This window comes from Phyllobates terribilis, unplaced genomic scaffold (genome assembly GCF_046119375.1).
Source record: "Phyllobates terribilis strain yellow unplaced genomic scaffold, ASM4611937v1 Scaffold_17__1_contigs__length_24005725, whole genome shotgun sequence".
NCBI lineage: Eukaryota > Metazoa > Chordata > Amphibia > Anura > Dendrobatidae > Phyllobates > Phyllobates terribilis.
Window position 1 is genome coordinate 20,818,974 of NW_027362777.1, and position 25,615 is coordinate 20,844,588.

Sequence of the window (25,615 nt, forward strand, 5' to 3'; positions counted from 1 at the left end):
AGAGGTCTGCTCCTAAAAGATTTACCGGGCAGATCAGGGATATGACAAATTGTGCCATTACTTCTGGAAATGGGCCAATCGGAATAGGTTTAGTGAGAGTGTGTTTGTTAGGTCTGCCATCTACACCGATCAATATTAGATTGTCGTTAGAAAATTGGACTGGGAGACCCTGGGGCAGTTCAGTGGATTTTAAAATGGAGTTGGCCGCCTCAGTGTCTACCATGAACTTCACCGGATTCCCTCCTATTGGGATAACTACAGATGAACAGAGCCCAGGGGTGGTTACGGGCATCACGATGGCAGACTCTGGTTGGCCTCAATTTCAGAATGGATGGTCTTGGAGGACATTTTCTCGTGAGTCTCGTGGGCCGGGCATCCTATTTCTAGATAGGGGGCTTGGGCGGTGCACTGGCTAGCAGGGGTGTGACAGTCCCTTTGGAAATGTCCCGTCCGGCCACACATCCAACACTGAAGACAGGAATTCACTAGTGGCCTTTTCCCGGGATACATTACTCGCTGATCAGGTACCGCCATGGGGTAATAGTGGGGCTGTAAGGGAGGATACTGTGTTGCGGGTACTGCAGGTGCCGCAACTGCCACTGCAGCGGGTTTAGATTTGGGCTTAACCGCAGAAGCGGTCCGGGCGACACTTTTCTGGAAGCTTTTTGCTACCTTTAGGACATCTCCTGGGGTGGCTGACTCAACATCTGGTCATACAGCCAATATTGCATCCTTGATTTCAGTCCGTAACCCCTGGATAAAGGCGGATACTAACAGCTGGCAATGAGTTTTAGTATGTAAGGAGAACCCAAGGTCCTTATAGACCTGCATAAGGCGCCCATAAAACTTCTCAGCCGACTCTCCCTTCTCTTGAGTGACATCTGTGAGGGTAGTGGATTGATCAGCCAACTTATCCTGAGCCCATATTTTAAGGGCTTGACAGAAGTCAACCCCACTCTCATACGTATTGGTGTCTAATGCTCTATTATATGGGACAGCTGCCTCTACCATGGGATAATATCCTTCACCAGCTTTTACACGGAGCAGGTGTAAAAGATCTTGCCTTGTTGTTGAATATATCTCTCTATTTGCGGCCATGCCCCTGTAAAAAGCCACTGGGGAATGTTCGGGATCCGGGAGACGGTTACACAGAGTATCTGTCTGTACTGGGGTAAACGGGGTATATTTGGGTGGGCTGGTATTGTGGTCCGCTTCCTCCATTTCCTCCATCTTTGTGAGAGGGGGTGGAGCTGGAGGGAAATCAGCATGAGTACTGATTGTTGGGAGATCTTGGAGGTAGGGGAACACTGGGGGAGACCAGATATCGGGTTTGATTAGTTGAGCGGCATAATAAACGAGATCCCTGTCGATGGCCAAGAGTCTTATCTCTCTCAATTTAGTTGGATGCGTGGCGATGTATTACTTTATACCCCCGACTATTATTTTGGCTGCGTCTTGTTTTGGATATCCAAAAATACCGGTGGAAATAAATGGCAGGGCTAGGGTTGGGACCGCATGAAGCTGTGATGCATATGCTATGGTGTTTTGAATTGTTTCTGTAAGCAGGTGTTGTGACCTGGGTACATCCAGGGGATCATATTTTGTAATCGTTGGATGTAGTTTGTATTGTAGGCCCCCCAATACGACATATTTCTGCAGCTAGCCCTCCCCCCCCCCATGCTGTAATTTTGCATTTGCTGCGTTTACAATGATCCCAACTTGCTGTTGCGGTGTACTCCCCATGCCTATTCTCAGTATAGTGGAAAATTCCGAAGGACCATTCAGCAAAACAGACGCCACCTCCTGGTACTCGTGTCCATGTTCTATTTCCCCAGTTCGGGAGAGGGTGAATAGGGTAGAGTTCAGAGGTCCCTGGGTCTCCCCGAATGGAGTGTGGACCATGGCGGGAGCAGGTGGGGGCAATGGTTCATAATACCCACCGTCAGCGTTAAGTAATGGGAAGGTTGGTGCTACAACACTGGGTCTGCGTGTTCCACAATTATAACACGTCTCGCGCCATCCCGGATTGGTGACCCAACACACTTTACAAAGCCAGCCATCTGGGTTATATGGTGGTGGCTGGCCACCAGTGGGAAGTGCAGGGTATTTAATCTCCTTAGGTATAAATTGCTCAGTTTCCGGATTCAGGGGCTGGGGTACGGCTACATTTGTGGGGGTAGGGGATGCTTCTTTAGGGGCTTCAGATTCAGTTTGTGGACACATAAGTTGGGAAGGGGAATCTACTTCCTCCTCTACCTTTTCCCCATCAGCTTCATTTTGTAGCACAAAACAGCCAGTCTTTGTCACAGTGCTAGATAATTTTACTTTCTTGACATAAAGATAATTGAAATAACCAGGCTCCTCCTCTATTTCAACATATCCATCACCACAAATCTCATGTGCAACTTTCTTAAACTTTTCAGCATCTTCCAACAATCCACAGTCAACTAATCTTCCCCTTTTCTGCCGGATTCCTTCGTCCCACAATGAAGGCTGAAGTCTCCCCTCCACGGGAAAGTTTAACAACTTAAACACTTTTGGTTCATTCTTAAATGATCTTTTCCCCTCTCAACCGACCATGATAGTCATCACATCCTCTCCCTCCTGAGGGGGAGACACTTTCTTTCTGCTCCACAGAAACATTGATTAATCACTGCACTGCTGCCTTTCGACTGACAAAGATCCTTGATTTGTGCACAGTATGAGTCCGGCCGGCCTCAACTGTTCCACTGACTCGCCCCTCCCTTCGGGGAAGTCACGTACGGTACTAGGTGAAAGGAGGAGAGCTCGCGTCTGCAGCCCTCCGGACACTCAATATACTTATATCTGTGTGCGTGTCCTACCCAATCTTCGATCACCTGCCGCGACTGATAATAATAGTGTTCAGTCTCCTAAGAATCTTTGTCAGAAGTTAAGGAAGATTCATACAATATTCACTTGTCAATCCGAGGTGGTACTGCTTTAAAAGTTATCAATATCAGACCCCTAATGGGACTACACCCCTATAGTCTCACCTTTGACTATATCCAACCAAGACATCCAGACATACTGCAAACAACCACGCACCACGTGGAAACCACGCCAAATGGTCAGTATCACTAGTAAAGAACTCGGGCACTTACTGTGGCTTTTGTGGGGGATGATCAGTCCCAATTCCAGTGGGGGAGGCCGAAAGCAAGTCTCTCTTTGTGGACGTCCAGAGGTGGTGGGGCGTCCCTGGTTAGGGATCCGAGTCACGGCACCAAGCTGTTGAGGGAGGGCAGCAATGACCCTTCACGGTTGACCAAGTGAGTGTCAAATTATTATGTTACAAGGTTGATGTAAAGGACATATCGATATTCATGCTATAGTTACTTCATTTTGTGCTAGCTTCTAAAATGATGTTATTATTACACCTTGCATAGCATACATTCTTTCATTCTTTTCTCCTGCTTCACATGCAATTTTCTCACAAGAACCTTTTCTCTCAAGAACATTCTATGAAACACCCTGCTCCTGTTATCTATCTAGTCTAGGCCGGGATGTATAACCTTGTAACTTTCCATCATGTGCCGAACTAACGATAATATGACCATATGTGTGTTTCTGTAATAATCGTACTAACATTGGTTTAAGCCTGTAGTACGGCTGTAGGTGATTGGCTATTGATATACTCAAAACAATATATAATGCTAAGTAAAATAAACGGGATTAGAGATTCTCCGAACAGGAAACAAATACACAAGCCGGGAGCTGAGCACAGAGGACTGAACCAGAGGAGAACAAGGCTGTATCTGGCAGCTTCCGGCAATATGCTTCCAGCTTTAGTAGGGTGTGGTGCTTTCCAGTTGGCTGAAGCAGGGAGCAGATTACTCCAACTGGACAGCACACACACCCGTACTGCCAGACTGGATAGTACTAATGGTCCCAGGCACCCTAATCTTAGTGGCTTGACAGAGCCTGCGCCGCCCAGGGCTTCTGGTTCTGACGTCTCCTCCATCACCAGCGCCGCCTGCAGGATGAATAAGGCGGCTTCTGGAGAGAGAAGCAGACATCGCAGGAGCAGATCCCAGAGGAGATGGGACACACCATTTGCAGAAGCCCTAATGTGACCAAATTGCAGAAAACAAGAACAGTAGAAATCCTCATAAAGGGACACCATTTTGGAAATTATAGAGTAGTGACTATTTTGACTCCACAGGCACTTTCCGGAAATTAGCACGCAGTGGATGTTGGAGAGTGAAAATTACAAATATATAATTTCATTACCCAACACATAGTGCCCAGATTGTGCTCCAGGAGACACACAGCATCAATTAAGTGGGTTCTTCTCACTATAGTAATGTCAAATACATGGATGCTAAATGTGGCTTGGGGGCACTGCAAGGCTTTGAAGTGAGGGTGAGATTTGACTTTGGGAGAGTGGATATTGCTGGATTGGTTTATGGAAGCCATGTTGCTTTTCAAAAGCCTTTGAGCCACTAATAATGTGGAAACCTCTGGTTTTCCATTGACAGATGATGGATCTGAGTGGGGACTTGTTTTTTGTGAGATGAGTAGAAGTTTTTATTGGTATTATTTCACCTACATAACATTGTTTGGTGGCTTTTTATTGCATATTTGGGAGGCAGAATTAACAAACAGTTGGACACTACGATCCACTGGTTCATCCTATGAGGTTTTCTATTAGTCTGTGAACTGTTATTGTCTTGGTGAATAATGACGGCTAACATAGGGCAAAATTAAAAAAAATCACAGAAAAAGATACAGCCTTACCAACACCAAATCATATACAGTCATATGAAAAAGTTTGGGCACCCCTATTAATCTTAAGCTTAATGTTTTATAAAAATTGGTGTTTTTGCAACAGCTATTTCAGTTTGATATATGTAATAACTGTTGGACACAGTAATGTTTCTGCCTTGAAATGAGGTTTATTGTACTAACAGAAAATGTGCAATCTGCATTCAAACAAAATTTGAAAGGTGCATAAGTATGGGCACCCTTATCATTTTCTTGTTTTAAATACTCCTACCTACTTTTTACTGACTTACTAAAGCACTTTTTTTGGTTTTGTAACCTCATGGAGCTTTGAACTTTATAGCCAGGTGTATGCAATCATGAGAAAAGCTACTTAAAGTGGCCACTTGCAAGTTGTTCTCATGTTTGAATCTCCTCTGAAGAGTGGCATCATGTGCTCCTCAAAACAACTGTCAAATGATCTGAAAACAAAGATTATTCAACATAGTTGTTCAGGGGAAGCATACAAAAAGCTGTCTCAGAGATTTAACCTGTCAGTTTCCACTGTGAGGAACATAGTAAGGAAATGGAAGAACACAGGGACAGTTCTTGTTAAGGCCAGAAGTGGCAGGCCAAGAAAAACATCAGAAAGGCAGAGAAGAAGAATGGTGAGATCAGTCAAGGACAATCCTCAGACCACCTCCAGAGAGCTGCAGCATCAACTTGCTGCAGATGGTGTCACTGTGCATCGGTCAACTATACAAGGCACTTTGCACAAGGAGAAGCTGTATGGGAGAGTGATGCGAAAGAAGCCGTTTCTGCAAGCACGCCACAAACAGAGTTGGCTGAGGTATGCAAAAGCACATTTGGAGAAGCCAATTTCTTTTTGGAAGAAGGTCCTGTGGACTGATGAAATCAAGATTGAGTTATTTGGTCATACAAAAAGGCGTTATGCATGGTGGCAAAAAAACACAGCATTCCAAGAAAAACACTTGCTACCCACAGTAAAATTTGGTGGAGGTTCCATCATGCTTTGGGGCTGTGTGGTCAATGCTGGCACTGGGAATCTTGTTAAAGTTGAGGGACGCATGGATTCCACTCAGTATCAGCAGATTCTTGACAATAGTGTTCAAGAATCAGTGATAAATATGAAGTTACAAAGTGGATGGATCTTTCAGCAAGACAATGATCCAAAACACCGCTCCAAATCTACTCAGGCATTCATGCAGAGGAACAACTACAATGTTCTGGAATGGCCATCCCAGTCCCCAGACCTGAATATCATTGAACATCTGTGGGATCATTTGAAGAGGGCTGTCCATGCTCGGCGACCATCAAACTTAACTGAACTGGAATTGTTTTGTAAAGAGGAATGGTCAAAAATACCTTCATCCAGGATCCAGGAACTCATTAAAAGCTACAGGAAGCGACTAGAGGCTGTTATTTTTGCAAAAGGAGGATCTACTAACTATTAATGTCACTTTTCTGGTGAGGTGCCCATACTTATGCACCTGTCAAATTTTGTTTGAATGCAGATTGCACATTTTCTGTTAGTACAATGAACCTCATTTCAAGGCAGAAACATTACTGTATCCAACAGTTATTACATATATCAAACTGAAATAGCTGTTGCAAAAACACCAATTTTTATAGAACATTAAGCTTAAGATTAATAGGGGTGCCCAAACTTTTTCATATGACTGTAACAAATGCACTAGCAGGATGCAGAAGACCCTAATGATAAAGGTGTGTGGGGGGGGGGGGCAGCGCAGGTGCTAAATACTGATGAAGCAACCACTCACAAACCTACCAATTCATGGAGGGGGTGGTTGCCTAGTATTAAAGATGCACACAGATGAAGCTTGCATAGGACGCCAGTCACACAGGTAGGTGTGATGCAGTGTCTGGCTTAGGATAGTGATGATGCCCATACTATTACATCAGGAAGGCTGCCCAGCACTATATAAGTGCACCCCACACGGACAGACACCCCAGTACACCCAACCAACACTAAAATGCTAATGCATTTGTTATCTGATTTGGTGTTGGTAAGGCTGATTTTTTTCTGTGATTTGTTTTCTTGGTAAATAATGATACTTTTACATAAAGTGCATTTTTACGTATAGTTTAAGTAGAAATGTTCATCAATATAAATTTTAAGTATATGTTATTTATAAATAATAATTGGTTTTATCCTTGGCAGATGACTGTACCAGGAGATCAGAGGAACAGCTGACATCTTCAATTTTTAAATCAGATGATCTTGAGATCCCGCAGGATACAATTGAAGTGAATGCCATTAACCCAGATATACCATCATCCATTCACTGCAAAGATCTGTCATCTGGTCATTTGAAACAGGTTCTGTCTTCTAATTCATTACCGACTACTAAGGAAAATCAAAGTCACAAAATAAGCATTAAAAAACAAATTGCTCCTAAAACAAAGAAGCCATTTTCATGTTAAGAATATGGAAAAAGTTTTTCCCTCGAAAAGTCTTTTCTTGGGCTGTGTGCCCACTATGCGTTTTCCAAGCGTTTATGCTGCGAAATTTCCGCAGCATAAACGCTTGGGAAACGCTTGGTAATCCGCCCCCCAGGGTCCCCAATGACAAGCCGCAATGTCAATGCCCATGCTGCGGATTTTTCCGCAGCGTTGATGCTGCGCTCAAAAATCCGCAGCATGTCCATTCATTTTGCGGACACGCAGCGTAATCGCCGCCATTGACTTGCATTGAAACGCATAATATCCGTGTCAGTACATTTGTACACACGGATATTATGCTTTTCTATGTGCGGAGGGTACCCAAGTCTGGAGAAGAGGAGACTCTCATCCAGACCTGGGTACCATAGAAACTGTAAAAGAAAGAATTTAAAATAAAAAATGAAGTTTATACTCGCCTTCCGATGTCCTCCCGGTGTTTTGTCTGCTCCGTCCCGTCTCTTGCAATGCTCGCGCTGTTGTGAAGGACCTGCCATGACGTCAGAGTCATGTGACCCATCACATGGCTCAATGACATCACCGCAGGTCCTTCACAACAGAGCGAGCTGCCCAACACACCGGACGCAGCGGAGATAACACCGGGAGGACATCGGAAGGTGAGTATAAACTTATTTTTTTTATTTTTTAACATTCTTATTCTTTTTTTTTTAACTAACTTGGTCACACTACTATAAATCCATGCTGGTTGCATGGATTTATATAGTGTGAACAAGTTGTCAAGCACTTTTCCAAGTGATGCTAAAATCGCTCGGAAAAGCGCTTGATAACCCGCATGCAGAAATGCATGCAAAGACGCTTGACAAACGCATCTACCTGGCGGGAAAAATGCATGTAAAAAATGCATGCGTTTTTCCTGCCAGGGAGAAGCGTAAAAAATATGCAGCATTTCTGCATCGTGGGCACATAGCCTTAAACATGAAAACATTCACACAGCAGAAAATAGATTTTTTTGTTCCAAGTGTGGGAAGTTTTTTAACCAGTAATCAAATCTTGTTAATCACCAGAGCAGTCACACAGAGGAGAAGCCATTTACTTGTTCAGAATGGGGAAAATGTTTTACAGAGAAATCAAGTTTAATCAAACATCAGAGAATTCACACAGGGGAGAAGCCTTTTTTCTGTTCAAACATGAGATCTAATGTGATAAAAGATTACAGTCCGGGGAAGACGGGAAACATTCATATAGACGGCTGGTGGAGATGTAGTCAGTGAAGAACTCTGGCTAAATATGTTTCAAGAGCCGTAGTAGAAGATGAAGATGTCGTCCTCATGAAGTAGTTATTTCTCATGTCACGTGTAATGAATATCTCCTGCAGTATTGCTAATGCCGATTGCAGTGTCTGTAAATGAGAGGAGAATAAGCTTTATGGCAGATGAGTCTTTGAGAAATGTGTTCAGCTACAGACTCCAAGGAAGAAACTGCGTGTTGTCTGTGTCCTAAAATATATAGGTTTTATTAGTATATGTAAAGAAGAAAACTAAATACTGTAAAATAATAAATCTCATATGTTTCCCTTATTATCTCCAGTAATTGTATTATTACACAGGATTTTTATGATGTTACATCTGCTCATCATCTTCTCATTCAGGTCCCTACAATATCAGATCCTCTCAGTGAATTTCTTCTATTTAAGAGAATTTTCCTAATGGACCCATCAAAGATGGATTTGGACAGAGACAAGATGGCGGAGGGAATATTACACCTCACCCTAAAAATCCTCTTCCGTCTTACTGGAGAGGTGAGAGATTCTGATGACGTCCCATTACATCATTCTTATCTATGGGAATAACAGATGAACAGAACTGGAGAGGTGAGGACTCTGGAAATGTCTGTAGTGAGATTTATTTATATGTCTTTCCATAACCAGGATTACATATTAGTGAAGACCTCTAGTGAGCGCTGTCAGGTCCATGTGTCTGAGGGATGGGAAAGACCCCTGAGCCCAATCACAGGGCCTCCATCTCACCCCTTCATACATGATGACATCAATGACCGGAAGATCGTAGAACTCCCCTACAAGATGATTGAGCTGCTGACTGGAGAGGTGACCGTGCTGGGAATGCTGGGACATTATACAGTAACGCTATGAAAGGATCGGGGGGATGACGGTATCATTGTATGTGTCAGGTTCCTATAAGATGTGAGGATGTTACTGTCTATTTCTCCATGGAGGAGTGGGAGTATTTAGAAGGACACAAAGATTTGTACAAAGACGTCATGATGGAGGTTCCCCAGCCCCTCACATCACCAGGTAATGGACAGGACTAAATACACACGGCCTATAATTATCTGTATGTAAAGAATGAATTCAGTCCCTGTATGTGTTTCTTCCAGATCTATCCAGTAAGAGGACAACACCAGAGAGATGTCCCCATCCTCTTCTTCCACAGGACTATAAACAAGAAGATCCCAGTGTTCCTCAGGATCATCAGGTAGATGGAGAGAAGGTGTCATGAGATCTCCCCTATGATGTGTAGATGGCTGTGAAGGTCTTGTGCTCAGTCTTGTTTTATCCACCAGTATTATGTGTTTTCCTTTTGTGTAATGAGAACGGTGAAGATGGCAGGATTAGAGCTGATCATAGATGGGACTTCTGCATCTGTTTGTGACTTTTACAATATTTGTTTCAGGGTGAAGATCTGACCCATATTAATACTACAGAGACATATGTGAGGGGTGATGAGTGGTGTAAAGAGGAGATTCCTACATATGACTACCCAGGTGAGTAGTAACCACTAATTGCTGAGAAGTTACAGATTCTTCTCAGTCACCGGCTGTGGCTGCTTTATCGGTTGTGTAGTCCGGCCGTATCACAATCGTGTGATCACCATTTTGCCTCTAGACCACAACATTCTCTTCCACCCAAAACTGTTCAAATGATTTTGGGCATTGAAACCCTTTTCCATAGAACTTACAACCTGGAGGATCCACCTACTCCCTGTGATTAGGAGACGTTACCTGCCCAGATCTGTAAACCACAAAGCCAGAAAATCACTTGAAGAATAATATTATGATGGGCCTGTAAGAGAAAGCGGAGGGTAATGATGCTGTTGGCTTCCTAGATCCCTGATATCTTATTGGATGAATCTACCTTCTCTCCATTCTGTGCTGCTGAATGTCCTCATATGGTTCCTACAAGACCAGGTCCAGTCTTTCTGGCCAAACTTCACATTTATGATCTACAACATTAAATGTGCAGTGAGGGCCAAGTGTGAATTTCTGTACAATAACAAGAGTTTCCCTTTATCCTGACTTTTCAGTTTCTTTTAAAACCGACTAACTTCAAACCAGATTGTGATAAACTAAACAAAAAAAAACAAAACATTACACCTGTGCCATGATATATCTCTAAGCTAAATTTAAGACACCTCAGCTCTGCACTATTATAAAAAGTTCTCTTTGAACGTCTAATATTTCTTCTTGAAACTCCTCTGACAGAAAATATTGGCCCTTACGATAGTTTAGATTGCCAAGAGCCACCGAGCCCCATACTCTAATTACCCCAGAGAGGTTTCACCACTACTTACTCATTTTTCTCTGATGAAGACTGTTGAGTTTGATCATTTCAGTAGATGTGTTATTGTCTATACTCACAGTTTTTACTTTAGTAGTTAGTGCCCAAAATACTCTGATTTAACCCCTTCCTGCAGCCAATTTTGTGTTCCTATCTGGGCCCATTTTTCAAATCTATGGAAAAATACTCTGGCTTCTCTTCAGAATGTAAAAATCTTTCGCCTTTTGCTAAAGATTTCCATGGAGAGAAGCAAAACTGAGTTTTGTGAAGATATTTTTTCAATTTTTTTTTTTTTAAACACAAATTGAAAGATTGCCGGGAATTTTACTTTGATTTTACACAATGTCTGCAAAACTGCTGAATGGTTTGTGGTATCGGGGTATTTATATTCTGGGCGTTGACTAAATGCTTTTGCTTTTTTTTTTACCCTTAACTGAAGGATGCTCCAAAAATGGAAAGAAAAAAACAACCACAAAGAGCTGAAAAATGGAGAGCTTCATCTGCTCCCCCAAACCCGCTATGTTATTAAACCACTAAACCCGTTAAAGAGGTTATGTACGGTTTGTCCTGAGGAAGGAGTCGGTGGTCTCTGAAATGCGTAGACAATTAACCTACATTTTTATCCATAATAATGCTTTGTCGTGACTCCAGAGAGCGCAGAAACAACTTCCTTTCCCAGCACCTATCTCTGACATTTTTCAAATCTGACGTGTGTAACTTTGGTATTCTTCACAAAGGATAATAGGAAACAAATGGACCTTACAAATAATTTTCCAACTTCTCTTGAATCTGACAATACCTTGTATGCAATTGTACACTACTGTCTGGGCACATGGCAGGTTAAGAAGGGAAGGAGCGCCATTTAGCTATTTGAATGCAGATTTTGCTGGGATGGTGTGCAGACACAATGTATTGGGGACACTGTTCGTTGTCACCTGACAGCTCAAAAGATGGCTACCACAAACAGGCTTAGCGCTATCTACTCCATTTTCCAGATCCCAGGGTTTGCCTTGCTCATCATCCTTTTACCCCCTCTACATGGATTTGGACTTAGACAGAGACCCCCCTAAGCTTGGGCCACAGTGTTACCTAATGTTCTGTGGTGTGAGATGGCAAGAAGAATAGTCAGATAGCCGGGTCAGAACATGGAGGTCAGAGAAAATACAAAATCACACAAGAGTAGTCAGTAAACGGGCCGAGGTCACAACAGGAATCAAATACACAAGCCGGGAGCTGAGCACAGAGGACTGAACCCGAGGAGAACAAGGCTGTCTGTATCTGGCAGCTTCCAGCAATATGCTTCCAGCTTTAGTAGGGTGTAGTGCTTGCTAAATGGCTGAAGTAAGGAGCAGATTACTCCAGCTGGACAGCACACACACCCATACTGCCAGACTGGATGGTGCTACAGGTCCCAGGCACCCTAATCTTAGAGGCTGGACAGAGCCTGCGCCGACCAGAGCTTCTGGTTCTGATGTCTCCTCCATCACCAGCGCCACCTGCAGGATGAATAAGGCGGCTCCTGGTGACAGAAGCAGACGTCACAGGAGCAGATCCCAGAGGAGATGGGACACACCATTTACAGAAGCCCTAATATGACAAAATGGCAGAAAACCAGAGCAGTAGAAATCCCCATAGTGACTCCATTTTGGAAATTATAACCCTCAGTGAATTAATCTATAGGAGTAGTGACTATTTTGACTCCACAGGCACTTTCCGGAAATTAGCACGCAGTGGATGTTGGAGAGTGAAAATTACAAATATATAATTTCATTACCCAACACATAGTGCCCATATTGTGCTAAAGGAGACACACAACATCAATTAAGTGGGTTCTTCTCACTATAGTAATGCCGAATACATGGATGATAAATGTGGTTTGGGCACACTGCAAGGCTCAGAAGTGAGGGGGAGATCTGACTTTGGGGGAGTGGATATTGCTGGATTGGTTTATGGAAGCCATGTTGCTTTTCAAAAGCCTTTGAGCCACTAATAATGTGGAAACCTCTGGTTTTCCATTGACAGGTGATGGACCTGAGTGGGGACTTGTTTTTTGTGAGATGAGTAGAAGTTTTTATTGATATTAGTTTTGCCTACATAACATTGTTTTGTGGCTTTTTATTCCATATTTGGGAGGCAGAATGAACACCATGCTCTACTGGTTCATGCGATGAGGTTTTCTATTAGACTGTGAACTGTTATTGTCTTAGTGAATAATGACGGCTAACATAGGGCAAAATTAAAAAAAATCACAGAAAAAGATACAGCCTTACTAACACCAATAATCGTACCAATTCATGGAGCGGGTGGTTGCCTAGTATTAAAGATGCACACAGATGAAGCTTGCATAGGACGCCAGTCACACAGGTAGGTTTGATGCACAGTGTCTGGCTTAGGATACTGATGATGTCCATACTGGGTAGGAAGGCTGCCCAGCACTATATAAGTGCACCCCACATGGACAGACACCCCAGTACACACAACCAACACTAAAATGCTAATGCATTTGTTATCTGATTTGGTGTTGGTAAGGCTGATTTTTCTGTGATATGTTTTCTTGGTAAATAATGATACTTTTACATAAAGTACATTTTTACGTAGAGTTTAAGTAGAAATATTCAACAATATAAATTTTAAGGATATGTTATTCATAAATAATAATTGGTTTTATTCTTGGCAGATGACTGTACCAGGAGATCAGAGGGACAGCTGACATCTTCAATTTTTAAATCAGATGATCTTGAGATCACACAAGATACAATTGAAGTGAATGACATTTCTCCAGATTTACAATCATCCCTTCACAGCAAAGATCTGTCATCTGATCATTTGAAACAGGTCCTGTCTTCTGATTCATTATCGACTACTAAGGAAAATCAAAGTCACAAAATAAGCAATAAAAAAGAAATTGATCCTAAAACAAAGAAGCCATTTTCATGTTCAGAAAGTGGAAAATGTTTTACAGAGAAATCAAGTTTAATCAGACATCAGAGAACTCACACAGCGGAGAAGCCTTTTTCCTGTTCAGAATGTGGAAAGTGTTTTAGCCGGAAATCGTGTTTGGTTAAGCACAAGAGAACTCACACAGGGGAGAAGCCTTTTTCCTGTTCAGAATGTGAGAAATGTTTTAACCAGAAATCAGATTTGGTTAATCACCAGAGAACTCACACAGGGGAGAAGCCTTTTTGCTGTTCAGAATGTGGGAAATGTTTTAAAGATAAATCAGATTTGTTTAAGCACCAGAGAACTCACACAGGGGAGAAACCTTTTTCCTGTTCAGAATGTGGAAAATGTTGTAGCTGGAAATCAGATTTGGTTAAGCACCAGAGAACTCACACAGGGGAGAAGCCTTTTTCCTGTTCAGAATGTGGAAAATGTTTTAGCCGGAAAACAGAATTGGTTGAGCACCAGAGAACTCACACAGGGGAGAAGCCTTTTTTCTGTTCAGAATGTGGAAAATATTTTAGCTGGAAATCAGGTTTTGTTACGCACAAAAGAATTCACACAGGGGAGAAGCCTTATTCCTGTTCAGAATGTGGAAAATGTTTTACCCGGAAAACGGAATTGGTTGAGCACCAGAGAACTCACACAGGGGAGAAGCCTTTTTCCTGTTCAGAATGTGGGAAATGTTTTAGCCGGAAATCAAGTTTGGTTAATCACCAGAGAAGTCACACAGGGGAGAAGCCTTTTTGCTGTTCAGAATGTAGGAAATGTTTTAGCCGGAAATCAGATTTGGTTAATCACCAGAGAAGTCACACAGGGGAGAAGCCTTTTTGCTGTTCAGAATGTGGGAAATGTTTTGTGAAGAAATCATCACTTCTTAGTCACCAGAGAACTCACACAGACGAGAAGCCATTTTCATGTTCTTAATATGAGAAAAGTTTTACACGGAAATCAACTCTTAACAAGCTTCAGAGAAGTCATACAGGGGAGAAGCCTTTTTCATTTTTAACCGAATATTGTATCTTCATAAAGGGGTTGTCCGCTACTAGGACAACTCCTTCTCATTCCTCATGTTTGGCCTTGTTAAAATAAAAACACTCATACGCACTTCCTGTTCTGGCGCCGTTCCATTGGTGTCACAACTTGCGTTTCTGTAAGGCTGTTACATCACACAATCCTGCTGCCAATCAACGCCACCTTCAGACGTATTGTACATCAACAGGGAGGACATGGCCTGGACATATCACCAAGAGAATGCACACACTGAGAGTACTCTCTTCAGACCGTGTTCTTGGCGGAATTATAAGCAATTTACAGCCTCAAACATGACTTTCGATATGGGAAAGAAAGAAGAGATCAGAGGTTAATCTGAGGTCCTCCACCTCTGTCAGCATGTCTGGTATGCAGAGTTTCTTATGGAAGGTCTTATCTTCCTGCTCCGGAGCTATTACTGCCTCACCTCAGCATGGAAAAAGAAGCAGTCTTAACCCTCATGATGCCAGACAGCTCCAGCCTGTAAGTGACCAAATTAAGACAAGTCGTCATTACTTAAACAAACTAAAATATTTTGCGGAGGACCTTATCACTGGAGGTGACTTTAATTTTGTCTTGGATCCTTCTTTAGACACGTCCCTGAGCTGGAGTCACCAATCTAAAACACAAACAAAAGCTTTGCTAATTGTGCTTTGGTCTCAACCGGTCGATGTATGGAAGATACTACATCCAGACGTAAAGGATTATACCTATTATTCTCCTTTACATATTATGCATAGCCATATAGTCCTTTTCTTAATTAGCTGTCACTTGCCTACATGGCAACCTACATCTCAGGTAGGAACTGCTGTTTGGTCAGATCATGCTCCTGTATATTGTAACTAGCTATTGAACCCATTCTACGCCCGGGTGGCGAGCATTTTTATTGGTATATGGTCTCCCATGCTGGTATGTGCTGCCCCCCTCCTGGTATTTCTGCTGCCCCCATCCTGTCCCCACCATCCTATCCTGGTATGCATGGCACCCCTCATCCCCAATCCTGGTATGCATGGCACCCCTCATCCCCAATCCTGGTATGCATGGCACCCCTCATCCCCAATCCTGGTATGTATGGCACCCCTCATCCCCAATCCTGGTATGCATGGCACCCCTCATTCCAAATCTGGCATGTATGGCCTCCTCATCCCAGAAACCTGGTATGCATGGCACCCAATCCCTCATTCTGGTATGCAATGCACGCCTCATCCCCAATCCTGGTATATATGGCTCCCTCATCCCTATCCTGGTATGCATGGCACCCCATCCCCTATCCTGGTACGTATGGCACCACTCATCCCTATTCTGGTATGCATGGTACCCCTCATTCCTATTCTGCTATGCATGGTACCCCTCATCCTGGTATGAATGGTACCCCGCATTCCTATCCTCGTATGTATGGTACCCCTCATCCCTATCCTGGTATGCATGGTACCCCTCATCCCTATCCTGGTATGCATGACACCTCATCCCTCATCCTGGTATACATGGCACCTCTCATCCCAATTCTGGTATGTATGGCCTCCTCATCCCAGAAACTTGGTATGCATGGCACCCAATCCCTCATCCTGATATGCATGGCACGCCTCATCCCCAATCATGGTATATATGGCGCCCTCATCCCTATCCTGGTATGCATGGCACCCCATCCCCTATCCTGGTATGCATGGCACCCCTCATCCCTATACTGGTATGCATGGCACCCCTCATCCCTATACTGGTATGCATGGTACCCCTCATCCTTATTCTAGTATGCATGGTACCCTTCATCCTGGTATGCATGGTACCCCGCATTCCTATCCTGGTATGTATGGTACCCCTCATCCCTATCCTGGTATTCATGGTACCCCGCATTCCTATCCTGGTCTACATGGTACCCCGCATTCCTATCCTGGTATGTAGGGTACCCTTGGTCCCTATCCGGTATGTATGGTACCCCTCATCCCTATTCTGATATGCATGGCACCCCACACCCCCCAATACTGGTATGCATGGTCCCCTCACCCACTAATCCTTGTATGCATGGCACTCCTCATCCCTATACTGGTATGTATGGCACCCCTCACCCCCCCAATCCTGGTATGTGTGGTACCCCTCATCCTGGTATGCATGGCACCCCATTCCTCATCCTGGTATTCATGGTACCCCTCATCCCCCAATCCTGGTATGCATGGTACCCCTCATCCCCCAATCCTGGTATGCTTGGTTCCCCTCATCCCCCAATCCTGATATGTGTGGCCACCTCACCCCCCTGGAAGGGGGTGATCGCTCTTGTACTATCTGTATTTGGGATACAACTTCAGTTGGAACCTAAAATCTGTATTCTAGGACTCCTGGGAGAGGACGTAGATCCAGACTCCCATATGGCAATAGCTAGCTCAGGAATATTATTCCAAGCCAGAAAGTTGTTGGCACTACATTGGATAGACAATTCTCCCCAAACGATAACAGAACTAAAATCCAGGAAAAATAACACTCTATGCTTGGAAAGTGGAGCTTATATTAAAGGAACGCTCTCAAGAAATCCATACAAATATGGGAACAATGGTTAAATACACCAGGTATTGCTTCAAAGAACCTTCACAGAAATACTATACTGGATCGTTTGTCCATTTCCTTATAGTAAACCAGGAATTTATATCCTTATACCCAAGGTGTCAGCAAATAATAATTGTCTCAGTCCACACAATTGTCCCTTCTTAGATATATTCTTTTTCTTTTGCTGTCTCAATAGGGAAAAAAATAAGCAGTCATGAAGTATTCAGATATTTATGTGCAAATTACTGTTCCAAACCATTGTACTATAGAGCGATATTGGGATTTATATCATTGTAAACCGGTTGTCGTATTGTTTACTGGTTTTTCTCTTTATTTTTTTTTGTCACAAAGTTTATTTAAAAAAAACAAATGTTGGTAATTCTTTGTTTTGTTAAATAAAAATGATCTGATTGAAAAAAAAGAAAGGAGCGAAGGTCTTTACTAGATCAAACGTATACAAAATGCCAAGATCACATGTGAAGATACTCGTACGAATTCACAAATAAATGTGGTCGCTCATTGGCAAGGAGGTTACATCCACACGTGTAAAGGACATACGTATCCAAAATAAAAGGGGCCCCCGGACAACAAATTCATAACCCCACTGACCTAGCTAAAGCATTTAGTTGCTTTTATAGTTCGCTATATAATATTCATGGACAATACCACGACATACCACCTAATATTCTTGAAACTAAAAATGACAAATATATTATGGACACTGCCGTTCCTTCCTTACAGACCCCTGAGGAGGAGATACTAGACCAAGCTTTCACTGAACAAGAGATAGGAGAAGCCATTAAATCATTCCCTATCGGGAAGAGCCCTGGGCCAGATGGATTCAATAATAGATTTTATAAGATGTTTGCACCTCTGTTATTACCATTTTTAGCCAAAGTGTTCGATAATATCTCAGAAGACTCCCCCTTTTGCCCCCCAATCACTTAAGGCTCAAATAACGGTTTTATCAAAGCCTGGAAAAGGACCAAATACCTGCCCTAATATTCATCCAATATCATTAAATAATGTAGACGTCAAAATATTCTCTAAAGTAATTACAACACGGCTCTCCCACAATCTACCCTCAATTGTCAGCAACGATCAGGTTGGCTTCATTAAGGACAGAGAAGCTCGTGATAATAAAAATAAAACATTAATTTCACATGCAAAAAAACAGGGGATCCCAATGTGCCTTGTTTCTGCCTACGCTAAAAAAGCGTTTGACACAGTGAATTGGACTTTCTTGAAGAGCACCCTACCACAAATTAGGTTGGACTCTTTCTTGTTATCTAAAATTCTATCCTTCTACACTGATCCTAAAGCGATAGGGTAAACGGCCTTCTATATGACACATTTTCTATTAAAAAGGGGACGAGACAAGGGTGTCCCTTATCACCTCTCCTATACACATTGGTGATGGAACATTTAGTGGTAGCATTACACACAAATCCAGATATTAGTGGAGTTACTATAGACTCACATCACTATAAACTAGCTCTACATGCAGACGACCTGTTGCTCTATGTTTCAAACCCAATGATCTCATTTCCCTCTATAATAAAGGAATTTGAATAACTCGGCCATGTAAGGAATTTTAAAGTCAACTACTCTAAAACAGAAGCCATAACATAACTTTTAACGCTGAACTGACACAATAACTCATTTCTAACTTTCCCTTTAAGTGGCAAAAAGACACAATTAAGTACCTGGGTATACAAATTCTGGGGAACTTGGATGATCTGTATTGTTTAAATTATATCCCCCGTCCTTGAACAAATGGTTAAAAATTTAATGAATTATAACTTGAAACCCTTGTCCTGGTTTGGTTGTATTAGTGTGATCAAAATGGACATTTTACCAGATCTTCTTTATATATTTCAGACCGTTCCGGTCTGCGTTCCTCAGATTTCTCCCGTCTCAACAATTCTAAGAGCAAGTTTGTATGGGGAACATCGAGGCCTAGGATACGTGTTAAAATATTGTAAAGAAACAGGAGGGAGGGTTAGGGAGCTGCAACGCTGAATCCAAACAGGGTGAAGATAGTCCACTGAAGGGTGCCGGTCCGGCTGGTGAGCACAGCCATATGAAGAAAACGAAAAGGAGAAAATCGGCACTCCAACAGGTAAAATATGAGAAAAATATATTGGATCATTTAAAAAAAAACAAAAAATTTAAAATTCTTACACGTTTCTGGCGCTAGGGTTGCGCCCTTAGTCATAGCAGATGAGAAAAGGACAATGAAGTCATATATATATATATATACAAGCACAATGGAGTCACATAATACAAAATGAGAAATCAATTAGACTTGCAAAAGGTGTGAAGAAAATCCCAGCCACAGTTCACATTGAAGGCAACGAGATCAAATACAGACAAGGTGATTATTACAAGCGTCACACAACAAGCCAGAAATGCAAAACACCATGATGGTGAAAAATAAGATAGAATTAGACCTCATCCTCTTATTCATGCATATCCGTATCCCCCTCTGTATATAAACTGTTTATTGCAGGACATTTGTGTGAAGACCTCCGGTGTTAGCTGCCAGGGATTATCCCATATAGGAACACAACACCGGGATTAAGTGTACAGGTGTGAGATCACCGGGTCAGAACATCTCAAATGCCATCAACTATAGCAACGGAAGGTGGGAGGATATACTGATTATAGAGGGACAGGAACATGTATACATGAGATGGATGCTAGATTCAGTATAGAGCATCGCAATAACAATGTCCAATAAACAGAGAAAAAGCATATCAATGTCTAAATTGTGAATAGAAATATTGTTCTTATCGATCTGACACACGTAAAAATATAATATAAAATAATATGCACAATAACCAATATGGAGAAACTATAAACCTATAACAATGAACATATAGAGGGGAAAAAATTATGCAAATCAAAATTGATTACATAGTAGAAGATTTACAAGGAAATCCACCCACATCTGATCTGGTGCAAAGTATAATATCCTGGCAAAGGATCATAGAGCCGCAGATATACCGAGCATTATCTGTCATATTAACGGGAGGCAAATAGATGCATCATTGTAAAACAGACGAGAACAAGTACAGAACACTGGTGAGATTACTGTGGAGCATTGTAATGGCGAATCAGATTACTGTGGAGCATTGTAATGGCGAATCAGAATACTGTGGAGCATTGTAATGGCGAATTAGATTACTGTGGAGCATTGTAATGGCGAATCAGATTACTGTGGAGCATTGTAATGGCGAATCAGATTAGATGGAGCGTACAAATCCATGATATCCAAGAGCTAAATGTATAACAGATTAATGGCAATGGGAGACGTCTGCATAGAGTCTGATGGAAAACCTGATCATGAGGCTATAGATGGAGGAAGCATTTCTATCTGTATCAACGAAAAACAGGTAATTACATTATAATAAAACTGACAAAAACAAATATCTGATGCAGAACTGAATCGTGAAGCTGTGGATGTAGCGGGAATTTCTATCTGTATCAACGAAAAACAAATAATTGAATTATATTGCGAGAAAACTGACAAAAATAAATATATGAGAAATGGAAAATAAATAAGCTGCAGAACATTGCAATGGAAATACTCCGTCATTGCTGAAAAATCTTTAAGATATTTGCATCATTTATGTGCGTTCTGCGAAGATGAATCAGCGATGATAGCGCAATATACAGAAAGGCAAATAAGTACACCGGCAAATAATAACCGGAAAAACACAAAATAAATTCAGAAAACCTGGAATGTCACCATATAGATGTCTGCTGGGAATAAACCAGTATGAATTTCATCAATAGATGTAAAACAGGTCATTGCGGAAATTCATTACCCGAAGGGTATTTAGTATGTACACATCAAATCCAGAAGGCTTCACGCATATTAAGGTGTTTCTGTCTGTTTCCACCCATTACCGGATAATTAACTTTTTCAAGACCAAAGAAAGAAAAATGTGTGAGATCATTATTATGTATGGACACGACATGTTCTGATGCCCCAGAGTATGTGCTATTAGAACTGTTGATATATGAAATCTGCTCTGGTGGTCTCTATGAATCCTACCAATTTGTATAAAACAATGTTGTCCAGTATTCTGGAGGAAGGCATTTATTTGTCGGTGTTTAATAACAAAATTCAGCGCTGGCTGTTACCTGATTATCCCATTTTACCCAATTTTCATGGGCTCCCCAAAACACACAAGGGTATCTCTCCCCCCCCCCCCCTTCGCCCTATTATCTTGGGTATGGGTTCATTGAATGAGAATTTAAGCCAATGGCTGGTGAACATTTGTATCCTCTGGTTATTCAAACACCAGGCTATGTGAAAGATACTACGTCTGTCGTGAGGGTTTTTGACAGGTTCGTGTGGCAGGAAGAATATAGGTTTGTCACCAGCAATGTTGTCAACCTGTATTCCTCCATCCCTCACGCATTGGCCATCATTGCTGTTCAACACCATTTAAATAAATATAGTAACATCTCATAAAGTGGACACCACACTCTATAGAAAACCTTTCTCAGGTAACACATTACAGTTGTCTTCCAATTCTCAACTTACTCTATACAGTTCGCAGGGGCGACTCCGTATAGTTGGAGGTAAGCACTCCGATGCTGTTCAGCGAATGTGACCCGTGCTACACAAAATATGTAACTTCCAACATAAGTGCTGATCCATCCTCCGTGGATTCTTTTATGCCTAAGGGGAGACCTGCCCACATACCCCCTGTGATGACATCACGGGGGCTGGTCTCCAGCCTTCATATTTTTATTAGATATCTGTTTTTTGCGATAACTTATCATGGGTTGATCATAGAGGCCCGAAAGTGATACCATATTTTCCGTTATGATTTTACCTTTCTCCAGAGACCACAGACGGTATACCTGCCGTCTGCTATTTTGTTGCTTTTGCGCCACAGAGGGGCTTACAGAGACGGGAAAATATCCATATTGTTCCTTAGCTGACCCTGCCACCCAAAATATAGGCCCCATTATTATCGGACATATGGAACTTTAGTTATTCCATATCGGCTTTGGGCGCTTTGCAGGCCTTTGTTACATTCCCTTTGAAGCACTGAGAATACAACCTTCTCAGTTAGCTGTAAATCTATCACAAGGCTGTGTCAATTGGGTTTGGTAGCACCTTTTGGGCCAGCATTTGCTTACAAGGCCCTTCTCATGTGTGTGTTGATTTGCATAGAGGCAACTGGCCAAAGTGTCAGCTCTTCTCCCGTGGACAATTACTATAGGGGATGAGGGAAGAGGAGTTTTGTACATCGAGAGGCTGAAATTCTTGCCCATTCTTCCTTGCAAATCAGCTCGAGCTCATTGCGGTTGGATGGAGGGCGTTTATGAACAGCAGTTTTCAGCTCTTTCCACAGATTCTCGATTGGATTCAGGTCTGGACTTTGACTTGGCCATTCTAACACCTAGATACGTTTATTTTTGAACCATTCCATTGTAGATTTTCCTTTATGTTTGGGATCATTGTATTGTTGGAAGATAAATCTCCCTCCCAGTCTCAGGTCTTTTGCAGACTCCAACAGGTTTTCTTCCAGAATGGTCCTGTATTTGGCTCCGTCCATCTTCCCATCAATTTTAACCATCTTCCCTATCCCTGCTGAAGAAAAGCAGGCCCAAACCATGATCCTGCCACCACCATGTTTGACAGTGAGGATGGTGTTTTGAAGGTGATGAGCTGTGTTGCTTTTACGCCAAACATATCGTTTTGCATTGTGGCCAAAAAGTTTGATTTTGGTTTCATCTGACCAGAGCACCTTATTCCACATGTTTGGTGTGTCTCCCAGGTGGCTTGTGGCAAACTTCAAACAAGACTTTTATGGATATCTTTTAGAAATGGCTTTCTTCTTGCCACTCTTCCATAAAGGCCAGATTTGTGCAGTGTACGACTAATTGTTGTCCTATGGACAGACTCTCCCACCTCAGCTGTAGATCTCTGCATTTCATCCAGAGTAATCATGGGCCTTTTGGCTGCATCTCTGATCAGTCTTCTCCTTGTTCGAGATGAAAGTTTAGAGGGACGGCCGGGTCTTGGTAGATTTGCAGTGGTCTGGTACTCTTTCCATTTCAATATGATCGCTTGCACAGTGCTCCTTGAGATGTTTAAAACTTGGGAAATCTTTTTGTATCCAAATTCGGCTTTAAACTTCGCCACAACAGTATCTCGGACCTGCCTGGTGTGTTCCTTGGTCTTCATGATGCTCTCTGCACTTGAAACAGTACCCTGAGACTATCACAGAGCAGGTGCATTTATACGGAGACTTGATTACACAAGGTAGATTCTATTTATCATTACCAGCCATTTAGGACAACATTGGATCATTCAGAGATACTCACTGAACTTCTGGAGTGAGTTTGCTGCACTGAAAGTATAGGGGCCGAATAACATTACACGCCCCACTTTTTAAATTTTTTTAAAAAGTTTAAAATATCCAATAAATTTCGTCCCATTTGATGTTGATTGTTCCGAAAAAAATTTGAATTTTATATCTTTATGTTTGAAGCCAGAAATGTGGCAAAAGGTAGAAAAGTTCAAGGGGGCCAAATACTTTCATAAGGTACTGTATGTGATCTGGTGTTCTATGGGAACTGTTAGGGTATGTGCACATGGTCAGGAGCTGTTGTGGGTTTGACACTGCAGCTTATGTAGCAACAAACCTGCAGCGGCCAGGTGTTACAGCATAGTGTATAGGATTTCTAGAAATCCCATGTCCACTATGCGACTCTGTGCACCAATGGATCACCCACGAAAACTGGCATGCGTCGCGTCTTTCAGACCCGCATCATGTCAATTTCTCTTGCGGGTCCACATGTGGACTTTCTCCACAGTCTAACTTCTATGAGGAAACTCCACATGTCCTAAAAAAAAATTGCACCACTCAATTGCATAAAATGAGGGCAGAAGCCGCACGGCTATCCCGCAGCTTCGGGGCCGCAGACGCCTCCTGAGCGTGGGCACATACCCGTAATGTGTGATTGATAAGGATGTGGTGTAGAAGTGGAGTTTTTCCAAGAGTGGGCGGTGTGACTGTGGAAGGATCGATGAGTGGAGGTGGAGCTGGGGCGGAGTCTCCAGGGTGCCTAAAAAGTTTTTGCCAGTATGGGGCCTGAAATTCCTGGTGGCAGCCCTGCACACATATACATACACTCATATACTAATCTTTTATGATATTGGGGTCTTCTGGAGAGGGCTGCAGAACGCACTGTGGAGGAGGGAACACAGCAGACAGGACTGATTTCAGCTTCCTGCCCCTACGTGCTGTCCGATGCTGTGGACTCTCCTCGCCCAACCCCCTACTCTTAGAGGAAATTCTACTGGGAAAGGAACAGCAGGAGACAGAAGACCCACTGTAAGTCCACGCAGGAGGACAGACACAGCAGCCAATGAGCGCTCTTATCAGTCTGATGGGGAAGCGTTCATTGGCCACCAGCCTCTCTCCTGCATGACATGCCCCATTTTTCAATGGCCGCACTTTGCCCAGGGTGTCAAAAATCATTACGGGTGGGAGTGGACAGGGTTAAGCAGCATCAGCCCTCAGTCAAGGGGCTCCATAGCAGCTGCGTGGTCTACTGCCTGAGCAGTACGCCCCTTCCTGCATGGGCCCCCCTCCACCTCTGGGCCCGGGTGCGGCTGCATCGGCGGTATGTCCGCCCCTCGCTGCGGCTCTGAGCAAATGTAATATTATTTACACCCAACCGAGTGGTAAAGAAATCAGTGAGAAACTTGTGGGATAAGACAGTAAGAACGCCCATTACACCCTCAGATGACTTCCCTCGTGGGCACAGTGTCCGAAATGGGGTTATTTTAGGGGGTCGTATGTTCATCACACCTCAAGGGCTTTGCTATTGGCCGCTCCGTACACACATGGCTCCGCTCCGTATACACAGCTCCGATCTGTACACCTCGTACACACGCGGCTCCGCTCCGTACACCTCGTACACGCGCGGCTCCGCTCCGCACACCTCGTACACGCGCGGCTCCGCTCCGTACACCTCGTACACGCGCGGCTCCGCTCCGTACACCTCGTACACGCGCGGCTCCGCTCCGTACACCTCGTACACGCGCGGCTCCGCTCCGTACACCTCGTACACGCGCGGCTCCGCTCCGTACACCTCGTACACGCGCGGCTCCGCTCCGTACACCTCGTACACGCGCGGCTCCGCTCCGTACACCTCGTACACGCACGGCTCTGCTCCGTACACCTTGTACACACGCGGCTCTGCTCCGTACACCTCGTACACACGCGGCTCTGCTCCGTACACCTCGTACACGTGCGGCTCTGCTCCGTACACCTCGTACACGCGCGCGGCTCTGCTCCGTACACCTCGTACACACATGGCTCTGCTCCGTACACC

At 43.2% G+C, this 25,615-nt stretch overlaps 2 protein-coding genes and 1 non-coding gene across 3 annotated transcripts in view; 2 read left to right on the forward strand and 1 right to left on the reverse strand.

Annotated features, from left to right (window-relative positions):
* Positions 1 to 25,615, reverse strand: part of LOC141176136 (uncharacterized) — a 534,162-nt gene that overhangs the window by 117,904 nt on the left and 390,643 nt on the right. The gene's annotated exons all lie outside the window — the stretch shown is intronic.
* LOC141176132 (uncharacterized) overlaps positions 1 to 25,615 on the forward strand; it is a 725,229-nt gene that overhangs the window by 13,141 nt on the left and 686,473 nt on the right. Inside the window, exons 7-13 of the mRNA XM_073660128.1 lie at positions 6,923 to 7,080; positions 8,810 to 8,959; positions 9,089 to 9,265; positions 9,349 to 9,472; positions 9,556 to 9,653; positions 9,852 to 9,942; positions 13,413 to 17,619. Coding sequence (XP_073516229.1) covers positions 6,923 to 7,080; positions 8,810 to 8,959; positions 9,089 to 9,265; positions 9,349 to 9,472; positions 9,556 to 9,653; positions 9,852 to 9,942; positions 13,413 to 14,602 — 1,988 coding nt within the window. The 3' untranslated portion in view covers positions 14,603 to 17,619. Of the gene's footprint in view, positions 1 to 6,922; positions 7,081 to 8,809; positions 8,960 to 9,088; positions 9,266 to 9,348; positions 9,473 to 9,555; positions 9,654 to 9,851; positions 9,943 to 13,412 lie in introns of the transcript that reaches the window.
* Positions 10,919 to 11,036, forward strand: LOC141176240 (U5 spliceosomal RNA). Its single transcript, XR_012253110.1, has one exon. It is a non-coding gene; the product is annotated as a U5 spliceosomal RNA (small nuclear RNA).